The 20577-nt window shown below is 43.4% G+C and overlaps 1 protein-coding gene across 1 annotated transcript in view; it reads right to left on the bottom strand.

Moving 5' to 3' along the window:
* iqca1 (IQ motif containing with AAA domain 1) overlaps nt 1-20577 on the bottom strand; it is a 52686-nt gene that overhangs the window by 23235 nt on the left and 8874 nt on the right. Inside the window, exons 6-10 of the mRNA XM_064310824.1 lie at nt 17794-17999; nt 16360-16444; nt 14976-15119; nt 9755-9827; nt 573-679 (exon numbers count right to left, since the gene is read on the bottom strand). Coding sequence (XP_064166894.1) covers nt 573-679; nt 9755-9827; nt 14976-15119; nt 16360-16444; nt 17794-17999 — 615 coding nt within the window. The remainder of the gene's footprint in view (nt 1-572; nt 680-9754; nt 9828-14975; nt 15120-16359; nt 16445-17793; nt 18000-20577) is intronic.

Here is a 20577-nt window from a genome sequence, read left to right as displayed (position 1 = left end):
TCTGTGATCTATACTGAAATGCCATCTTGGCTTTCTCCCATCAAACAACAACCGACAGGTCATTTGACCTGCATCCCTGCCCCTACCTCAATATTGACATCCTAATTCACCAACATTTCCTCACGACACACCGCAAGATTGGCGGGTCATTTTACTTGTAGACCCACCCATGTAAGTGCAAGATTATCAGGTCATTTCAACAATGGCTCTGCCCTTCAAGCTTAAAGAAACTGACAGGCATTTTCACCTGCAGCTTCTCCCTCCACACTGTGTTGACAGCAGAGCTGCATTCACTAGAACGGAAGGTCATTTCAGAGCTCTAGGCCGTGGGAACCTGCAGGGCCCTGCCAATTTGGTTAAGTAGGGCTATTCCTCTGCCTGACCACAAAACAACGCCATCTCTGGTGGATCAGGTGTCTGCAGTCTGGTTGCACCAGCTTGGTCAGAGGCATGCTCTTCTTGTGTCATGGCTGCTCGGCTCAGTTATCTGACTGCAGAGAGAAGATGAGCGGTGGCTGGCTGTATTTATCGAACTGATGGAGTGCTCCAGTGCGCAGGGTCCGCTCCCTCACCTGAACTCTGACCTCTTCCTCCACCTCCACCCGCTTCTCCTCCCGCACCAGCTGGGCGTCAAAGGTCTGTGTGAAGTTCTGGCTCTCGTCTCGGTGCTGCCACACCTCTGAAACACAGAGAACGCCCAGACTGAAAGACAATTCACACCTGAGAAACAACAATTCACACCTGAGAAACAACAATTCACACTCGGACGGTCTTAACACTACAGTTTACATTATGCCAGTTTGGGTCTGTCTTCACTAAAAAGACAAATTCTTACACTAAATATTTCTTTAGACTATAATCAACTCCTTTATGGGTAAAGATATACGATGAAGCAAGGGCATTATCTACGAGGTAACAACTCTGTTTTTATTTACTTATCTTAATTATGTGTAGATTATCTGAATAGTCCATTGACAAGCTGAAACACAACTGGAACACCTGACACACTCACACCAGAAACTCCTCACATACTCACAACTGAAAAACAGCAAGATAGCTTTCTAAGTGTATGTGGTTGATCATGTGAAAAGGCCTACCAGCTGTAGCTATCTTTGATGAGAAAGTATGAAATTTTGTGCTCAAAATTCTAATCCATTTCTGTGTTGTGAAAGATACAGTTTTCCACCCACCAGTTCAGTGTCTGTGTGGTCAAATGAGATTTAGCATGAACACATGGCCCCTCCAGGCACTCCAGGGCTAAAACACAATGATGCCAGTACTCCCAACAAGCTAGGCTGAAGTGTAACAAAAGGTGGCATTCCTCATCCATTAATGAAACACGATAAACAACCTCTAAAAAAAGGTAAAGGGGAGGAAGTTGGCAATTAAGATTCCACAGTGGTCAAAACAACACTTCACTGAGTCCTCCATCAAGCTGCAAGATCTGCAGGCTGTCAGGCAGAGAAGGGGAAAGAGGAAGCTATGGGAGGAGGGAGGGGGCTCATTGTCCACATGGCTTTCTCTAACTGGTGCATCCTGGGTAGAAGAATACCCTCCGATGAGTGCAGATGCATTAGTACCATGGGGCAGGTGTGGACTGCGCTCATTAAACAGTGCTCAGACCAGGCCCAGAGCACTTAAAAATGTAGACTGTAGTTCTCCTTCTCTCTCACTGATCACTGATCTGGCCCACTATGAAGAACGAAATTCAGAGTAGGAATTAGCTGAATTATTGAACATACTCAGGGGGGAGGCTGTCTCTGTACCTTAGGGTTAAGCATGCTACTAGCGATCAAACCTGGTCAAATAAGTACTGGAATACTTTAATCCTTTTTGACACCAGTAATCCTGCACATTATTGATGATTTTACAGGAAATATTTAGTTTCACTAATAGTCAGAACATAATAATTTTTTTCATTTGATTTTATATTTTTATTAGCAACATGTTTCTGTGAAAAATTCTTAAGCATCTGTAGAGTGATTTTAAAATCTCCCAGCTTCTAAAGAGTTTAAATACGTCAAACATGCATTTGGCCCCAGTTTGCAACCGATTGATTAATAATGTTGAAATATTCAGTAGAACATGGCATACTGGTATGCAGTTTTCTGTTGAGGATTACTTATATCAGCAGGTGAGAGCTGCCTTGCCACTGTGATAGCAATATCTGCTGAACTCTGATCACGTTAGTTTGTGTGTGATCAGCACACATAACACGTTTCTGGTCTTTTATTGAAACAAAATGACTTGTAATCGTCCATAAGCGTGCATTAAAAATATTCACTAGCCATCTGACTCTGTATCTCTCTCTATCTGTATCTCCGCTTATCACATGCCATGGCCTGCCTGGCCCCTGCATATGTCTGTGGGGTGATACCTGGGGCCAAACTGGAACTGTTTTGGGTGTGAGCTCCCTGACCTCCTTCATCTCGTCAGCATTAAAATAAAAATAGCAGTCGACCACTAATGCCGTTAGAACTGTTAAAATTACAGACAAGCACTTCTTTTCTGCTAATTAATGGCACAAATCAAAACATTTGTCGTTAATGGTCACCGACCGTATCCATTTAGACCTGGTTTCAATCGACATTTGTCCTTCACTCAGCTTACAGTTAAAAGCAAATGTTGCGGAACTGGCCAAAGTCTCTTTATGAAGAAAAAACAAACACTTCAATTTGTGTGTAAGTCAAAGTTAATGAAAATGTTGATGGAATCCAAGCCTATGCAGACCTCTCCACTGAGAAATTTATTAAACATACAAATCCTGTAAGCAGTCTGCTGCTGACTAAAGCAGAACCCAGAAAATAAGAGAGTTCAGACATTGAATGGCCTTCATTCATTCTGTGGTTTGAATAAAAACATGAATTCCCTGGGTTCTCCCTTTTCCCTGTATCCTCAGTTACAATCCCCACATTCATAGCCGATTCACGTTCACGTTCTGTGGTTAACTGGATTAACCCTAAACTGGGCTAAAGAGCCACCCTTTCCTTCATTTATACGCATTCTAATTTCCACAGAACTTAAAACACCCAACGTAATCCAATTATGGGATCAGAAGACTGCAGATTCTAGGTTTTTGAGCTGGAACTTCGGATTGCTTTGAAGAATTCCACTATGACAGCTCGTCCATTTCAATTTGGGCCATGGACCACACGGCACTCCACAGAGGTTCTACACAATTAAACCATCCCATGTCAGACGTGTCACAGAAATGATTGACACAGGAGCCATGGCGACATGCTCATTCGTGCTTTGGGTATTCCACTCGACCCCCTCTCACCGATCCTCCTGTGTCTGCTGGATTAACTAAGACTGGATTACTCTCGTAATGTTTACCCTTCCCATAATGATTACTCTATCCTGCCTCTCTGGACACGAACGTGTGACAGGCTTCACTGCTATTGTTATTTGCTCGCTACACCCGGTCAGTTCCCTCAACTCAGATGGTTGGTCAGTTTTAAGGGCATTGTTTGAATGACCATAACAACACTACTGTAGCCTTTAATCACTCTATGGTACACACAAACTCCTCTGTGGATGAGCATTAAAACACAACTGTATAAATTCCCATATTTCTTTTAGCTTTTCAATCGCACTTGGTATTAGCCTTTCTTTGTCATGCAGGGGACATTTGGCCACCAGTTTGCTGCATGCCCCCGATTACATTAAGTGAGAAAAGTTATTAAAACATGAAGGAATAAGCTAAATGTACAATGACTCAGTGTCTTCTTGAAGTATAAGGAACTTGGCAAAAACTTTGGCAATGCCAAATAGGCTAAAGGTCTCAAGGGGTTAGCAAATCAGGAAGATGACATCTCCTGTAGCTTTAACTCTGAGAAACGTTGACAGTGTCTCGACTGAGCCATGACTATGCTTTCTAGATAAACAGCAGTATTAAGAAATTCAGATAGAAGTGGGCCACAAAGCAAAATATTATAGGAGGAAGGTGGAAGTCTGGTGTTGACCTTACAGACAAACACAAGATAGTAAGCGGCCCAGTTTCCCAAAAGCAAATGGCTTTCAGGTCATTCAGGTATTTTTCTTGCATTCTTTCTTGAATTCAGTATGCACAACAAACAACACTTGTTTAAATTTTGTGCATGTGTGGCTCAGAGTATGACTAGATAAGTTTAAAATCTCAGTTCTTGCTCACAGTTAAATGTCCCACACAATATGGTCCTTAAACATGTTTTCCGCACGCATGTTTAGCTTCTGCTGGTACTAACCCATCCTTTACTGTTTCACCTAGCCTCTAGTCCATGCCCATATAGATAGGCATTTTCTGGAAAATATTAATCCACATTAACTCATCAAACCACTGCCCGCTGACATTCTCTTGAGCATAGCTCAAAGATGCCAGCCATTCAGCAGTTTGAAAGCCTTCAGATCGCCTGTTCCCTCAAGAGTTACTGTGTTTTCATCAAATAAGAAGCAAAACAAACAACCCAATAACAGCTGCTTCAATTGCTCTTGTGAAAAATGAAACAGCTCCCGATAAAAACAATTACTCTGAAATGCCGCAGAATTGAAAGCGTGCCTTGAAGGACTTGCTTCATTTGGCAAACAGAAAGAACCTTCTGACTGTGAAACGTAATCTGCTTGCCAGGTCAGTGATCTCCTTTTTAAAATATTTTTTTTCAAGGCACCAGGGGCAATCCGATACACCAAATTACCTTTTTTGATCCATCATGGTGTGTTACCACAACACAGTTTTGGTGTGAAAAAGGCATTAATTATATTCTACTGAAAACAGTGGGGTTTAGGAGAGTCCTGTTTTAGAGGCGAACAAAAGCCTCAAGGTCAGGCATCTAAGCCCTATTTTAATAACATTTGCTAAAGATACCTTTTTAGCAATAGCCTGGCACAAAGAAAATACACCATTAAGCTTAAAATAAGGCAAATGCTAAATTTCACAAGCTTATTATCAAGCTGATCATTTCATAACCTAATGTCAAAGGAAAGTGGCTCCACAAAGGGACCACACACATCTTTATAAGCAACATCTTTCCTGAGTGCTTCACATATACGATGCATCCCCTCTTTATAAAGAGTCCGCACGTAAGCCCATAAACTGCAGTAAACAGAGTATTCCCTATGCTGAGATGAGTGTAGACCAGCATTCATGTTTTCTAACAGAGTTCAGAGTAGAAAACAATATTGAGTATATTGGTGCAGAATCCATGCGGGAGTTAAGCAAAATTGTCGATTCTTCAGAGTGGAAACTGTATTTGAAAAGGGATGATTTACAAATGTTTTGTACTTCTTTAAAAAGAAAATAATGTTTATAAATTTTATATTTCTGAATATTTTAAGTTCATAAGCAGCGACAGAGACCTCTGAGGTGTTACAGTCCAGGCTTGACAGATTCTCGTACGACTAGACAGAAGGAAAATGATGAGCATGCATTGGCTGAATGGCCTGTTCTCATTATTAAATAATTTCATATCCAAGTTTCTTAAAAATCTAAAATGTCTCTAAGATGTCAGGTGGGAGCTGTAGGAGTAGAGGGTATATTTTATGTGCAAAATGTGTTGCTGACTTTGCGGGGGAGGTCAGGGGGGTACTTAAATCCTCTTGCTGTGCGTATTTGATGTGTTTAAAACATCTGCATTAAAGGCATTGTTTCTTTACTGATGTTAGGCTGCGCTGTAAGGATTCAGGTGTAACTAATAAAGCTGCAGTTAAAATTCAAACCCCACAAGGAGAGGCTCCACAAACAACAGCGATTGTATTCCAGCGCTCAAGTGCTTCCTTTAATCTGGACAATAACCTGTTTTTGTCCGAGCGGAGCGGACGAGAGGGAGGGCTCGATTCTTCCTCAGGAGCGTTTCCCACTCGCGCGGACCGTGGCCAGGAAATTGAAATTAAATCCACGGTTCGGGTCCAAGCTGCTGGCCCGTGACGCTGGCATGCTGGGACAAAAAAGCCGAGGTTTCCCACCGGGGGGGCACGTCAGCACGCGGGCTCACCAGCTGGACTGGAGGGGAGGGAGGAAGCGGACGGCGGATGGCGAATGGTGGATGGCGGACGTGCTCACTGCGTCAGAGCAGATGGGCGGTGCAGCAGCAGGCGGGCTAGAGGGCCGCCGTTGGATTCCGCCAGACGCGCGCTGTCTGGGTCTCGACCCGTGTTCCTCGCTCGACTCTGCGCGGATTTTGAGGGACGAGTTTACGCGCCATTAGCACTAAAACGCGACGGGAAGAAAGAAATTACAGACACCTGATAAAACAGCGCAGTACACCCATGGGAAGCTCATCGACCGGCAGAAACGTTTCCTTGAAATCACACGCTTGACAGGCAGGATGTTTTGCATGCATTTCAATGCATTTTTAAATGTTTTGACCCAGAAATCTTGCTTAATGCTCGAGGGTACATTCCAAAGAAAACCCAACTGTCACCATTTCCCACAAAGAATAAATGAATCTTTCAGATTCTGTATGCAGCTCTCCTCTCTCAGCCAAATCAGGCCCAAACAGGACAAATAACACAGGAAGTCACTGTCTGAATAACAGAGCGACATTAAAAAACATTTTTTTTTAAAGTCTGCATTTGTTCCACCGCACACGCTCAACAACAAATTACACAAAATCAAAACAAATGAGCAACGTACGGAGGGATGGGGGGTGTTGTCATGACAATGCTCAACCAATCGTATATGCAGAGGTAAAGCCAGGATATGGAGCCTGCTTTCTATTAAATCTCACGGCCTCATTCTTTAGGAACGTAACCTTAGGCCCAGGTTGTGGCTGCTGACATTCTTGAAGGAAATCATAACGAAAAAGAATTAAATGGCTTTGACTTGGGTGCATAATTGCTTCCTGCTGATGTCTAAAGGCATGTCTGGTGTTTTACTTTTTGTAACCTTTTCTAACTACAATAATAGTAATTCTGCATGTAGACAGAATAAAAAGCCTGCCACTTATTCCTAGGAATATATATTTATTACTTTAAAAAATGTTTTTAATACTAAAATAAAGTTATATTTTCCTGTGATTCTGTGCCACACCTTTTACCTTGAGGATGAACACAACAAAGCATTCACACTGTAAAACACAATTGTCCAGTGCTTAATAGGGGATTCAATGGGTTTCAATGAAGAATATTGTCAATATGCAATCAAATTAACAACACAAAAATAAGGGATTTCAACCTTATTATTACAACTTAGATTTTCTTTCATCAAAAACATTTTTCTTTCTCAAAATATCCAACAACCCACAACTTAGGTGGGGCTTTCACAGTAACACATGGGTTTGATTGAAAATTAGTGCTTCGCCATGGAAAGCAAAGTTCGATTGGGGCAATGAAATGATTGACAGCATGTAGTAACTCAACCCATTACGGAGTGAATGAAACTTCACCCTCCCGTGACCGCACCTGCAGCTTGTGTCACCATAAGTCCGTTTCAGGGCTTGAGCCAGTGGATTTTTGCGGCTGTGAAACCACCATGGTGACCTTCAAACACTCAGAGATGAGTTGATTAATCATCCATTAAAATGAATTCAACCCCCAATCTGTACCCCATTAATAATAAAGATATCAGGGGAGGCGATAACCGATAGGAATAAAAAACCAAAGACACAATCATTCATTCAAATGGCCTCTGTTGTTTTGCCTAAGCTCGGAGCGCCATGGACGTGCTGAGATAACACTGGTGATTGATTTCCAATATCTCTGCTGTGATTGATGTGTTTTCACAGGGCATGTTGATCCAGAGACCACCGAAGCTGTATAGCACATGCGGCCCCAGGGAGCCGTAGGGTCTAACCTCAGGTGACCAGGTCAGATAAGAGAAAAGGAGGAGAAGGGAGGAAATGAGGAGTTTTCAGGAGTGATGGTATAGTTATCAAGGCCAACTGCCTGTGGAGCACCAGACGTGGGGCCCAGAGCTGGACTGAGGCCTCCTTCAGATGAACAAGGAGCCGATTCCCATCTCTTCCCTGGATCTGAATGCCTTCCAACCACGCTTCACTTTCACTTGGGTAAATATTGATCGCACTGACCATGGGCACACTGCCAAACATCCCCCTTGCGCACATGAAAGCATGAGGTTCAGGTACATCCAAGTGTCTAACCAGAGAAAAAGTATACAGAGGACTCCCGACAGGTAAATATGCCTAGGACCATTGTGATTATGTGCAAGCAGCATACGCACATAACAGCAGTCAGTAAAGTCGATAACACCAATGCAATAAAGTGAAGAATACAATATCCAGCATGCAATTTCTGTAAGTTTGGGGCCCTCTGGGGGGAGCTGGAGGGGAGATTCCCACTTTGGCATCTGGTTTCCAAGTAGCCTCTTTGTTCTATTGCTCCCTGTTGGGATCTTACAGAGGGAGTGCCACCGGGTTTTCGGTTTGAGTAAACCACCATGACACACACGTTCATGGTTCACCGAAACTCGGAAGCAGCAGGCAGAGCCTTCCTCCATTAGGACCAAGGTCAGGGCGAGACAGGAAGGAGTGCTCAGCTAGTTAGCGCTGCCGTCACAACAGCAGATTGATTTGTCTCTCTGTCAGCCTGTGGCCGTGATGATATACTGCTGACCTCCTTGCTCATTCCTGGAACACACACCCTGCCCCCTGCCCCCTGCCCCCCATTCAACCCCCCCCTCCCCAGTACGGCTCAATGATACAGATGTCTTTGAAAGCCCATCAGTAATAAAGACAGAGAACTATGACACGTCCTTCGTCATCTGTGTTGAGAGTAATACTCTGACATTACTCTAATGTACAGTAATGTGGCCCTCTACATATAATGTGTGCATGAGTAACTGCACACACACACACACACATAATCCGCACACACAGGTGTCTTTTGTTTGCTGTTGATTCAGAGATGGCACAGTCAGCCAGCCGGGTCAGAGGGTGGTAAGATCTGGCAGCTGGATACAGAGGGCAGTATAATCACACAGCTGGCAGCATGGGCAGTGGGACTGCAGGTCGGAGCAGGTTTGCACAGCTCGCTCCATTCCCAATCCAGTGCAGAGCCCCATTGTCCCCAGTGCCGGTCTCTCACACGCAGGCTGTGAGGAAGCTCTTTCTGGAAGCACTCAATGGCAGGAAACTAGCCCTGTTTCCCAGGGACCAACAATAAAGCACCACTGCGCTCAATTCAATCTGCATTTCGGATACTGCTGCGGTAAATTGCACACACACACACACACACACACACACACACAGTTAGACTAACAACCTTAGACAAGAGGACAGAGACAGATGGAGGGAGTTTCAATCGGCTTTATAACAAGGGGATCCCCAAAGTCTCATCTGTCAATTTCACCTTGATTTCAGGGAGCACCCCCACACCCCCTTCCTGCCTGCAGCAGGCTTCAGTTCAGCACTTACTTTGGTTCTGATGGCCCTGAAATAAGTTTTGCTTATTGAAACCAAGTTCACTCCCTCAAAAGGATCCTGTCTACGTCGACTCCCAGCCCCTGGTATGCAGGACTGCACACTTTTAACAGTGCAACTTGCATTAATGTTGTCACATTTCTCCCTGGCTTGGGAGAAAACAACTCACTTACAGACAGGCATATTTTTTAAATAAATTTTTTTAAAACCAAAGCACAAAATCACAATAATTTAAATATATCTTTTCTTTTCTAAAGTTTCTAAGTCATCTGCAGGAATGGTTATGCTGTCTAAAGGACTGAGATAATTAACTGACCCAGGGATGGCCCTTTACATGGATGTAATCCATCGCTGTGTGTCCTCTGTGACCGCTACAAAACTGAGTTATTCTGAGCATTTACCTTTGTAGGTATTGGCCCCCTCAACCACCGCTGGCAGGAAACTGCTGGGGGGCATTTTCCAACCTGTCTCCTCCTGAAATAAAGAAATAAGAGAAGAATCATTATGTTTCCACTGAAACAAGATAGAATGACCCTGTTGAAATTTCTGATGGTTGAATATCAGAATAAAGGCTAATAGAATACGATAACAGTAAAATTATTAACATGAGCAAAAATGATGGCTGTCAATATATGCTGCTTTTAAATGTGGAACAGGACTTTTAAGGCATGTTTTCACTAACAGTATATACAAAATTCATGGAAAAATGCAAGTAATATAGCCAGAAACCCCTGATGCCAAGATATAGATAGATAGATAGATAGATAGATAGAAACTTTATTGATCCCGTAGGGAAGTTCCCTTAGGGAAATTCAGGTTTCCAGTGAGTACAGCACCATAAGTTAAAAAGTTAACAAATTAAACATCACACATCAAATATCAAACATAGAGATAGTAACAATATACATAAAATAAATAAAGAAAATAAATAAAGGTCCAGTATTCCTATTTGACTCGCAGTGTTGGACAGCCAAATATGATGTTGTGTTTATATACAGAAAACAGTCCAAGATCTGAGAAGATAGCGAATATGAGGAGAAATGATTCTTTTAATAAAAACCAGCTACACACATATTCTAAGCCTCAGTGTAAACACATTTTTCCACAGTCATCTAAAACAGAAAGAGCCAGTCCAGAATACATTATGTGTAATGCTCCATAACATGCTTTTCAGATGAATGGCTACTTCCCTCATAGCAGGCTCAACCACTCCCTGTATACCTTTTTTTCCTCATGGCATACGTGTAATTCTTTGGGATTTGCACAGATTTATTTTGGTGGATAGTATCATATCAAGAAAATCTGAAAAGCTGGCACAGGCACATCAAATCCCTCCAACATATTCCACCAGAGGGGTGACCTTTGGCCAATCATGCATCGCCATGTCCGACACCCTACCAGTCAGCAATGGTGAAATATGAACTATACTGCATGGTGGATGCACCACTGGGCTAAAACCAAGTTCCTCCTCTTGCAAGGTCATCTGGACCCTCTACAGGAAATATTTTTAGATTACACCTCTGTAGGAGAGGAACTGCCAGGATGTCCGAATTTTAAGGACAACACACGCCCACTGTCACTGGCCATATGTCTCCACCCTTCTTGTCCTGTCTGCACTTCCTGTGATGTGCAGGGTTGTGGTGTGATACGCTCCAAGGTCACCTTCAACAAAGGTCAAGGATGTTTAAGATTAAGGAGCTAAAACCAGATGAAGTGCATATTTCCACCCAATGTTCCTTGAATGCATTCCAAAAAGGAAAAAGAAAAAAAGAGAAAAGAAATAATAAACAAAAACCTTAGTTTACAGTAGTACAGTAGTCAGGAAATCCATAATTAAACACTGTATATTATTGGTATGTGTAACCTGATTTATTACTTGTTTTGGGTTTACCTGAACATTAAAATTGCATTTCCTTCCTTAACAAGTCGTACATCATTCTTGTAGGTACACCCACTGAGGAGAATACGGGTGATATGTGTGGTGTAATAGTGGGGTTCATCTGAGGACATTACAGGGTGACCTTCAGCAAAAGTTCCAGTTAGGAAGAATCTGCCTCCCCAGTGTCCCCAATAGACAGTTTAATTTAAAAGGCATTTGCCAAATAATGTTGTAATAACTTTATTTTTCCATCATCTCACAATAATCTTTTGGCTTTTATTGTCATTGATTTCTTACTTTAGCAATAGTTCTGTATTAGCACTTTAAACTGTTGTATGTTCTATGTTTACAGAGTGAGCCATAACAAAGTATGTCATAATATTAAAAGAATGCACACAAGAAATCATTAAGCTGGCCAATATTTACTTCTTGTAATGCAGAAAACTACTTTTAAATAATATCTGTATTAATTATATATAAAAATGAACCTTTATTAATAATCTGTACTATGCATCTCTCTTCACATTGCTTTCATCTGGGCTGTTCACCAATGGCTCAGTGACCTGGCAGGGACTGTCAGAGGTCATTACTGTGCATTTTATTCTCCCCCAGGAGTAAATATTTTACAGAATATCTCTGTAGCAGCACAGTGTTCCATTACAATGATTCTGTCTCAAATGAATCACAGACCACAGCTCATTAATCCTGACTGCTGACGCACAGAGTGATTTCCAATTAAACAAATGTCATAACTGTCCATTTCAGTTATAGTTTTTACTTGAAAAATGGTTGGTTTCGATTTCTTTGGGTGCTATATGAAATTAAATGTGATTAATTGGTTGATTTAATCATTCTACCTCCCTCCTTAAACATACGCAACCTGACGCCTGTCATTCAACACTCACCATCTGTCTGTCGCTGTTGCAGATTGTACTTTACACGGATCTTTTTCTGTCTTTCTGCCCCAGGGTGATTTTTACCTGCAGTCGATTCTCTATAACTAAATTATGGTTGTGACAGCTATGTTTGTTGTGCACTTAAGTAGAGTATGCACGTAACAGGAGTAAGTGATGTCAGTGGGATTAAAACAGGAGCAGCTGTACACTATTATATGGAACACAACTGGATTATACAATAATCCAATATCCAATTTTAGGGAGGCTGACTGTATCCTGATAATTCTACACCATCTCTTGCATATCCACTCTCCTCCCCCACCCCCCATCACAAACCCCACCTGACCCGATGGTAAAGGGGCGCTATAAAATCACGCTTGAAACGGTTCCAAGGCAGACTCAGGAATGGATTGTTGAGCGCCAGCCATGTGTGATACGTTTTCTGCAGCACGAATTTAAGGGGAAGTTTTCTGTTATTCATGATGGTGCTCGACAGAAACAATGGCTCCATTCTAGCGAACCTGACCACAGCTAGGCAAACTTGCTGTGCGCTTGTAACTCATACTGTTTAGGTAGCCGCCAGCGGCCGTGACACGTCATCCCAGGGAAGCGGGGCTAAATTAGCGGCTCGGGGTCCGAGCTGGAGACAGAGCGGTGGTGCCGTCCTCCTCGCTCTCTCAGTCTGTGATCTCACAAAGGTGAGAGACGACTGCTGGGGCTCGGCCGGGATGGACAGAGCCTCTTTCTCCGCTGAGCCCATCTGGTTTCGGCTGGACACCCAATACAGGGCCCCTGTAATCACACACCAATTACGCCCCCCCCCCACCCCACCATCATAGTCCTCTCCTGAAGAACAAAAAAATGGGCCCTAGCTTCAAAGGAGAGCCTCATACAAAACGTGCATTGTGCAGCCACGGCCGTATAGGTAACCCACTTAAACACACGAACGCCCCGTCTGAAACCAGAGAGCCCAGATGAATTCATTTTACCTGAGCACTTCATTACGGCGCGAAGCGAAGCGGTTTATGGCTGCCAGCTCCCAGCTGCACAGCTTTTAATTACACTTGGATTTATGCTGACCTCCATTTCGGGCCCTGATTAACACAGCCTGATGCTTTGAGGCAGTTTTTTTAAATTTTTTATACAGAAATAATTGGCACGTTGGTTTAAACGAATGACTGGAATTGGAATCTGGTCTTTTTTTCCCCCTCTTTCTGCATTCCGCGCGCTCTCTCTGCTAATCAGCGCGCCGTAGCCGACGCGCTTGCGTAAGGCCGAACAGAAAAGAGCAGTGACAGGAGAAAAGGGCGGGGAGGACCCTCTGGGAGAGCGAGCTGGCGGGGCGGGGGGAGCGCTGAAAGGTTTAAGAGGGAAGGGACGCTGGGCCCGCGGTGTTACCGGACCATGCGAGGAATGCTCCGTCGGGACCAGAGACATTTCCTGAAAGCGGTGTCCTGCGGTGACGTAGCACAGGCTAGCCCTGGCGGTTCATTCAGAACCCTAAACACAAATCAGAGGAAGGGCAGCCTGCACAAAGCAGCCAGGTTAGGTGTCCATGTTTCACACAGCATACATGTGTATTTAATTTTTACATTGTGTGATATATATATTTTTAAATGTGTCAAAAAATTTTGGAGGCACTTTTTCGTGTTCACCTGGACAGTGCAGCTGAAGCAGTGGTGTCACTGTAAAATAGTTCAACTGATTAATTCACATGGGAGATCAATTCACTTGCCTCCTCAATGGAAAATTTAAAACACAATCCTGTCAAATTTTGTTGGAGCGATACAGTTTCTGCGACTGATATAACAGCTGCTTTGAGAATTACCACCAACTGCAAACAGTGTGAGCTCCCATGAGGTACTGTATTTCTGGCATGTATGACAAAAACAGAAGAAATTTACGGCGCATAGTATTTCCCAAAGGGAGGCACAGGGAGTTCTGTGGTATGGAACCCGGTCCCCTTCCTGAATTATACCAAGCCCCTTATATATTTCTGCATTACATTCATGTGTGTATATCTAAACTTTTAACATTAACCATTATTAACCTAAAAACTATTAAAACTATAAACCTAAAAGTGTCCTAAAAGGCATGTTATATGTTATAATCATTAAAGATCCTGTGAACAGCACACAAGCCAGTGAGATCTAGTTTTACGGCAATTAACTTCTGCTACACAATGGGAATTTTAGCAGTGTGACTACAGTGTCTCAATAACCACAAGGTCCTCACTGAGAAGTGATTACAGGATTCTGCTTTTAACATGACATTATTCATTTGCTTGGCAGGTATCAATGAGTCTTCCACAGTTCATATTTGATGGACCATTCATTCATACAGTTGGATATTTGCTGAATCAATTCAGGTTAAGCAGCTAGCTCAAAAGTAGAGTGACAGTGCTATAAACCTAACTGGACATCAGCCCCGTGTTCACAAACAAGCATCCATAGCTGCAGCTGCATGAATCATGCACTGTGCTTTATCTGGATTCATTTCAAGGCAACCTTATTTAAGTTTTCTAAGATGTTAAAATGTGTAGATGTTTGAAGCAACATGGGAAACATTTCTGGCTGCCTTAAAGAACATCTAGACCAGTTACTTCAGAAGCTTCTGAAGCTAGAGCATTAGTAACAAATACTAAGGCATAGTTTTTATGAAGTCACCTAACTGATGTTTTATTGCACACAATGGTAATTTCCATTTGGCCAATAACTGACATTGTAAAAATGACATAATTTGAAGCGAATGGAAAGGTAGTTAGCAGTGGCAGGCAATCGACCAGGCCTTTTGCTGAGCTGTGACATGTCATGCCCACCCATCTTCTCTGTGAAGCCATGCCCCTACCTCAGAATCTGCATCACCCTTCTTTCCTTTCCCCTTTCCCTTCCTGTCTTTCTTCTTCTCCTTCCCAGACGACTTCCCTTTTTTCCCTTTACTTTTCTTCCTCTTCTCCTTCTCCTCCTCTTTGGCAGCCAGTTCAGCAGCAACCTTTAAAAACACACACATTTTTAATACTTTATTTGAGCATACAGTTAAAGAGCCAGTAAAGGGCCCCAGGTTGTGCATCTGCTGTCTATGTTAATGTCAATACAATGTAAACACTTTCACACAAACTGCACTGATCAATTCATTTAAATGACCTCAAAACAGTTACCGTACACACAACGCACATGCACGCATGCGTGCACGCACACACACACACACACACACACACACACACACAGGGTTTAAAACCTGATGGATAGATCTGTACATGTGTTGCTCAGATGCATGGAGTGCCTAAATGCATTACTGCAGTGCATGAATTATGCAGGCTGCTTACTGTTAAGCCTCCGGAAAGTAATGTGGTCCTGGACACCATTAAAGATGAAAGTTTATGCCTTTTTTTAGTTCTTTACTCGACTGACCATGTGAAGCCCTCCAGAGGGTCTGAATGGCCCTTTTGTCTAGGGAGAGCAGACATAGTCACTCAACCTGATCCAGCAGGAACCATCCATTATCAGGGATTAGAGCTAAATCACTGCAATAGGCCAGAGCTACATCCCACCTAACACAAAACGTTTTAAGAACACTTACTGAAAAATCTGAGTGAATTACTCTTTGGATGTGAGATAACGCCAGGAAGGGAACTTTCCAAAAAAACAGGCTTGTATTTATTGTTCCAAAGTTTTATCAGAGAAAAATGATAAAACTTTGTCAGCATTAGGGTCTATGCTTTATTGGCTGACTTAATATTTTCTTAATATGTAAAGTTTCCTCTTAGATAACTTAAAATTGGAGTGTCTTTTCCTGTTTTTCTTACAATCCATTTTAATAAAATACTCATGTCCTGCTGACTATGAAATGTTAAGGTTTATGACCAGTTTGTGGTTGGGGCTGGGGTTGAGTTTGAGGTTAAGGGTTAAGGGTTAAGGTTAAGGGTAGAGGTTAAGGGGTCAGGGACATAAAATTCATGGACAAGACTAGTTAGGAAACTGGCCAGTAGTTCCGCTGGCTGATCCCTAAACACTACAACATCCCCCAGAGAGGGAGGGTTTCTGTAAGTTGGACATCCTGTAATAGGACAGTCGCTGCAGTGATGGGATGGGTCTTGAATTATGACTGGGGTCTGTACATGTGGCTCCTCTGCAACCTGATCCTTCTTGCATTGTAAGCATCCCAGTAAACACTGTGGCGCGATGCACATACACTGGGTCATTCATGGGTCTGTGGAACTCAAAGGACTCACCTGCTCAGGTGTCTTCTGTGCAAATATGGCTGCCGACCCCCCTTCATCTATGCTGGGGAAGTCTGGAAACTTCCCAGTGGCATCTCTGCAGTGAAAAAACAGTTTAAAGGAAAGCTCAAGTTTAAAGGACGAGCTACACTTAAAAATCCCCTATTTTGGCACTGGAGAGAGCATATCAAGAAATACAGTAGTTAACCTACCTTACCTGTACTTCCATAGAATTCTGTTTCTTCAGTGGTCTAAAAGTATCTCATATGCAATCCTGTTCAGATTTTACATTTGAACATCTCAACTGAAAGGCTAGGCCCTGTTCTTTCTCAGAGGCATACGAGCAGGTCTCCATTAATGGGGTAATGGGGTAATGGCTCGAATCAGATCTTAATAAAAAGCAGACTGTAGCCCCTCAGCCCTTCTCTATGTAAAAGCTGGAGGTGCTGAGAAACAGACCACTCCTCTGTGGCCTGGGCTCGAGAGGTTTTCCACCAGCTCTCTGGGGCTGTCTAGAATTACATACATACGGGCAATACCGCAGCTTTCATTATGGAAATGGGCCATACAACAATGAAAAGAATAGTGGGAAGGCCGCTGGCATAAACACTCTGTGCAGTCGTTTAGGGCCACAACCATCCCTGGGCCACACAACTAAAGTTTTTTTGTTTTTTTTTGGAACACTTTGGGGCCACAAGGACATTCTCGTTTAGGGAGCACCAACACCCTACAGCAGGCCCTGGGAATGCTGAGCAGGCACAGCTGCAACATGCCAGCAGTGGCTCACTGACTTGAACCAATCATTATAAATAGCTGATTTCATTTGGTCAAACAAGTGATTGATACACTGTAGCTCCACCTATTATAGGGTTCATAGGGTTCAACTCTTACTCTCCCATCACAAGAGATCACAGCCTGGTCAGTGGGGCACTTGCTCAGATCCCACTATCCTCACATTATTGGCACAGATACATTATTGCCCAATGAAAAAGCGAGCTGCTCAAAGCCGCGGGGAGCTGCCGTTGTGGGCTGTGGACAGCGTGCCTCTCCAGGGGCCCACGGCTGAGATGATTTAGGGCCGTGGGCTCCCCGGGAGCGGGCGGCGCAGTCTGCTGCGAGCGCGTAAATCACAGAGGAATGCGCTAATGAGGGTCTGCGGAGGCTCCCGCCAAGGCCCAGCCTCTCTCCAGCGCTAGCCCCACTGCGAAGAGCCGCTAAAGACAGTCACTGTTTTTACACTGGACCCTTTCAGCGATGGGAGATTCACAGCCCCAGAGGCAAAGAACAAACAGGTGCTCCTATTATTATTATTATAGAAAGCTTGACCAGCAAGCTTGTACGTCGCTTTGGATAAAAGCGTCTAAAAGTGCCAAATAAATGTAATGTAACGGTAAGCAGAGACAGAGTGGGTGGGCGGAGCTCTGGTGGTGAGGGGGCGGGTCTCACCGGCACTCGATGAACCACTGGCGAATCTGCTCCTGCAATGTCTGCTGCATGTCGGGCCCCTCCACCTCCCTCACCGAGTCCTTGATTTTGTCCTTAGCCTGCAGGAAGTCGGCCTCGTGCTTCTCCTGCAGCAGCCTGCGGGTGCATTCCACCTGCTGCATGCGCACCTGTGCAGCGCTCTGCCTCCCCTGCTGCGGAGGGGGCTCCTGCAGGGAAGGCAGGGCAGGGCAGGGCAGGGCGGGGCAGGGCGGGGCAGGGCGGCAGGGCAGGGCAGGGCGGGGCAGGGCGGGGCGGGGCGGGGCGGGGCGGGGCGGGGGGTCACAAAATACGCCGAGCACAGGTGAATGCATGTTACATTTTCATGTTTTTAAATAATAAAATGTAGGCGTATATATGAAAAATGTATATGAACGATATCTTGCAGTACACAGTATATGCTGAAATTTATCTTGGAAACTGTAAATGTGTCTGCACTCTTTTTAGCCTGGCCAAACATGAAATTGGCCCTAAGGGAATTAATAAAATAATATTGCATTGTTTTTTAATGTAAGCCATAAAACGCAGATGGCATCTTTGATTCGCCATCTGTTCCACTGCCATTTTTGAAACAGCAAAGGTAGGAAGAGACCATTCACAAAGACTATTCACAGACATTCGTCAAATTCAGGTAGCTAATTAATTTGTCTTTAGAAAGTTTGCACAGTTACTACAAGTTTATGCCGATACTTGCAGAATAATGCAAGATATCTTCTATGACCAAACATACAGCACATTACAGTGACCGCCTTGATCCCTTAAATCTGGCAATATTTTTTAAATATTTCATCTTTCAGATGCATAACATTATAAATGAGCTCATTTCAGTTCATGTTTTATTCCCCTTAACTCAGAGTATAGATATGGCACATAGTCAAAAGCACATGGCCTCCTAAAAAGCTGATATCAACGTGCCTTTGTTCTCCTGTTTGTTTAACATCATAAATCTTGGGGCGGCCTTGTTTAAATCAATCCAGCCAGTTTTTAAGCAGTTTATAGAAAGCAGTTGGCAACACTTTAGAATATGTCTTAGATGAGTTATTAATAACTTAATAAGAAATCATTAATAAATGTGAGGCTACAATGCGTAGGCCCAGCACGTTTGAATTCTTCCTAGCCATGTTCAAATAAAGGCTTTTTAACTTTACCATTAAGCCTTGCGACTCCCACTTGTTTGCCATCTTTATTTTATTTATTTTATTTTATTTTATTTTTTACAGTTTTTACTGGCCAACTAAACCATTTCAGATTAATTAATAAAAGTATTAGTCAAAAAAGGGCCAAGAAAGCCAGACAGTAAATTGAACACACAATAAGTACTGTTGCCATTGTTCAGTTCATATACTGTAAAAACCAACAATACTGGGGTTGTCATCTTGACTGCTTCTCCATCTGGAGACACTCTTCTTTTTGATTTCAGATTTACTCATATTTATTAATGTTGGAACAAAATGCAATAATCCATTTCTTAACGAAGTCTACTGCGTTTATTAATGCCCTGTGCATGCTGGGTTTTTAAGAATCTTTGTCTTTGCCCATTGGTAACTGAATGCAGTCCTCATCAGATATACAGCAGCGGTGTAATGTTACTATCGGCTCTCCGTTCGGGAGATTGTAGTTAGCTTGGAGCTATTTGCAATCGCCATCTAGGAACTTTGGAACAAAAGCATCTGGCAGACAAATGTAACTGTAAATGCTGCCACCCTGTTTTCAGCAGGACTGGGACTGAAACATCAGCAGGGCTGACCACACTGCACCACAGACGCATAAAGCTGCAGTTCCCAGACTTGTGCACTGATATTGCCTTCACATGCTGCTTCAGTAAATGCTGCAGCACAGCTGTGCGGCACAAGCCCTTGATTTTACAGTGAGAGCCACTTCCTCTAACCACATGGAGGTGTACCACTAACGCCTGGGGGCTCGGGGGGGTCAGGGCCGCGATTGGGTGCTGCTCTGCGCGAGCCGTAGGCCTGCGTGAGACACAGCATTCCTGCTGGTGGAAACCACGAATGGAAAACACCTGGGAGACAGGTCATGAACGGAGGAGGAGGGGAGGGGAGAGGGGCTTGCGTGTATGTGATGGTAATGCACACACACAAACACACACACACACACATGCACACACACGCACACACACAAAGCCACACACACACACACGTGCACACACACACACACACACATACGCACACACAGGCACTTCCCCTCTGTGTTTATCGCATCCCTCAACACACACACTCATTTCTCTGTTTACTGTTCCAGCTGACTGGTTGCCTGTCAACCGCTGTCTGATTCTGATGCAGCGTACATGATTTTAGCTTGGGAATAAATGTGTACTACGCAGGGGGACAACAGAGCGCTTGATTGTGGAAAAGATGCAGGGGGAGAGGTGCTTCCATTTATTGTGAACAAACTATAGGATGGTGTGGAAAGCCATCTACATGGAGTGTCCTTTTGGGGAGACCATAGGCATTTTATATGGTGTTGAATACTTGTTAAAGAAATTAATAGTAGGTCTACTCATTAACATGTTCGACTTTTTAAGTTAGTTTAGGGTTTAATGTTAAATGTGTTGAGCTAATTTGCTTGCTGCCTTGACACAGCATCAATTTAAGTTTTAATTGTACCCTACTCAGTTAAGTTATGAATGTAATTAAAACAGGTAATGACTACTGACTTGTCAAAGCTGCTTGAAGTAAAATTCCATAGTGCTATGCTAAATATTTTCTGAAAAAATGAACAAAATCCAAA

Source organism: Anguilla rostrata, chromosome 15 (assembly GCF_018555375.3).
Source record: "Anguilla rostrata isolate EN2019 chromosome 15, ASM1855537v3, whole genome shotgun sequence".
NCBI lineage: Eukaryota > Metazoa > Chordata > Actinopteri > Anguilliformes > Anguillidae > Anguilla > Anguilla rostrata.
This window is presented reverse-complemented; position numbering and strand designations above follow the sequence as displayed.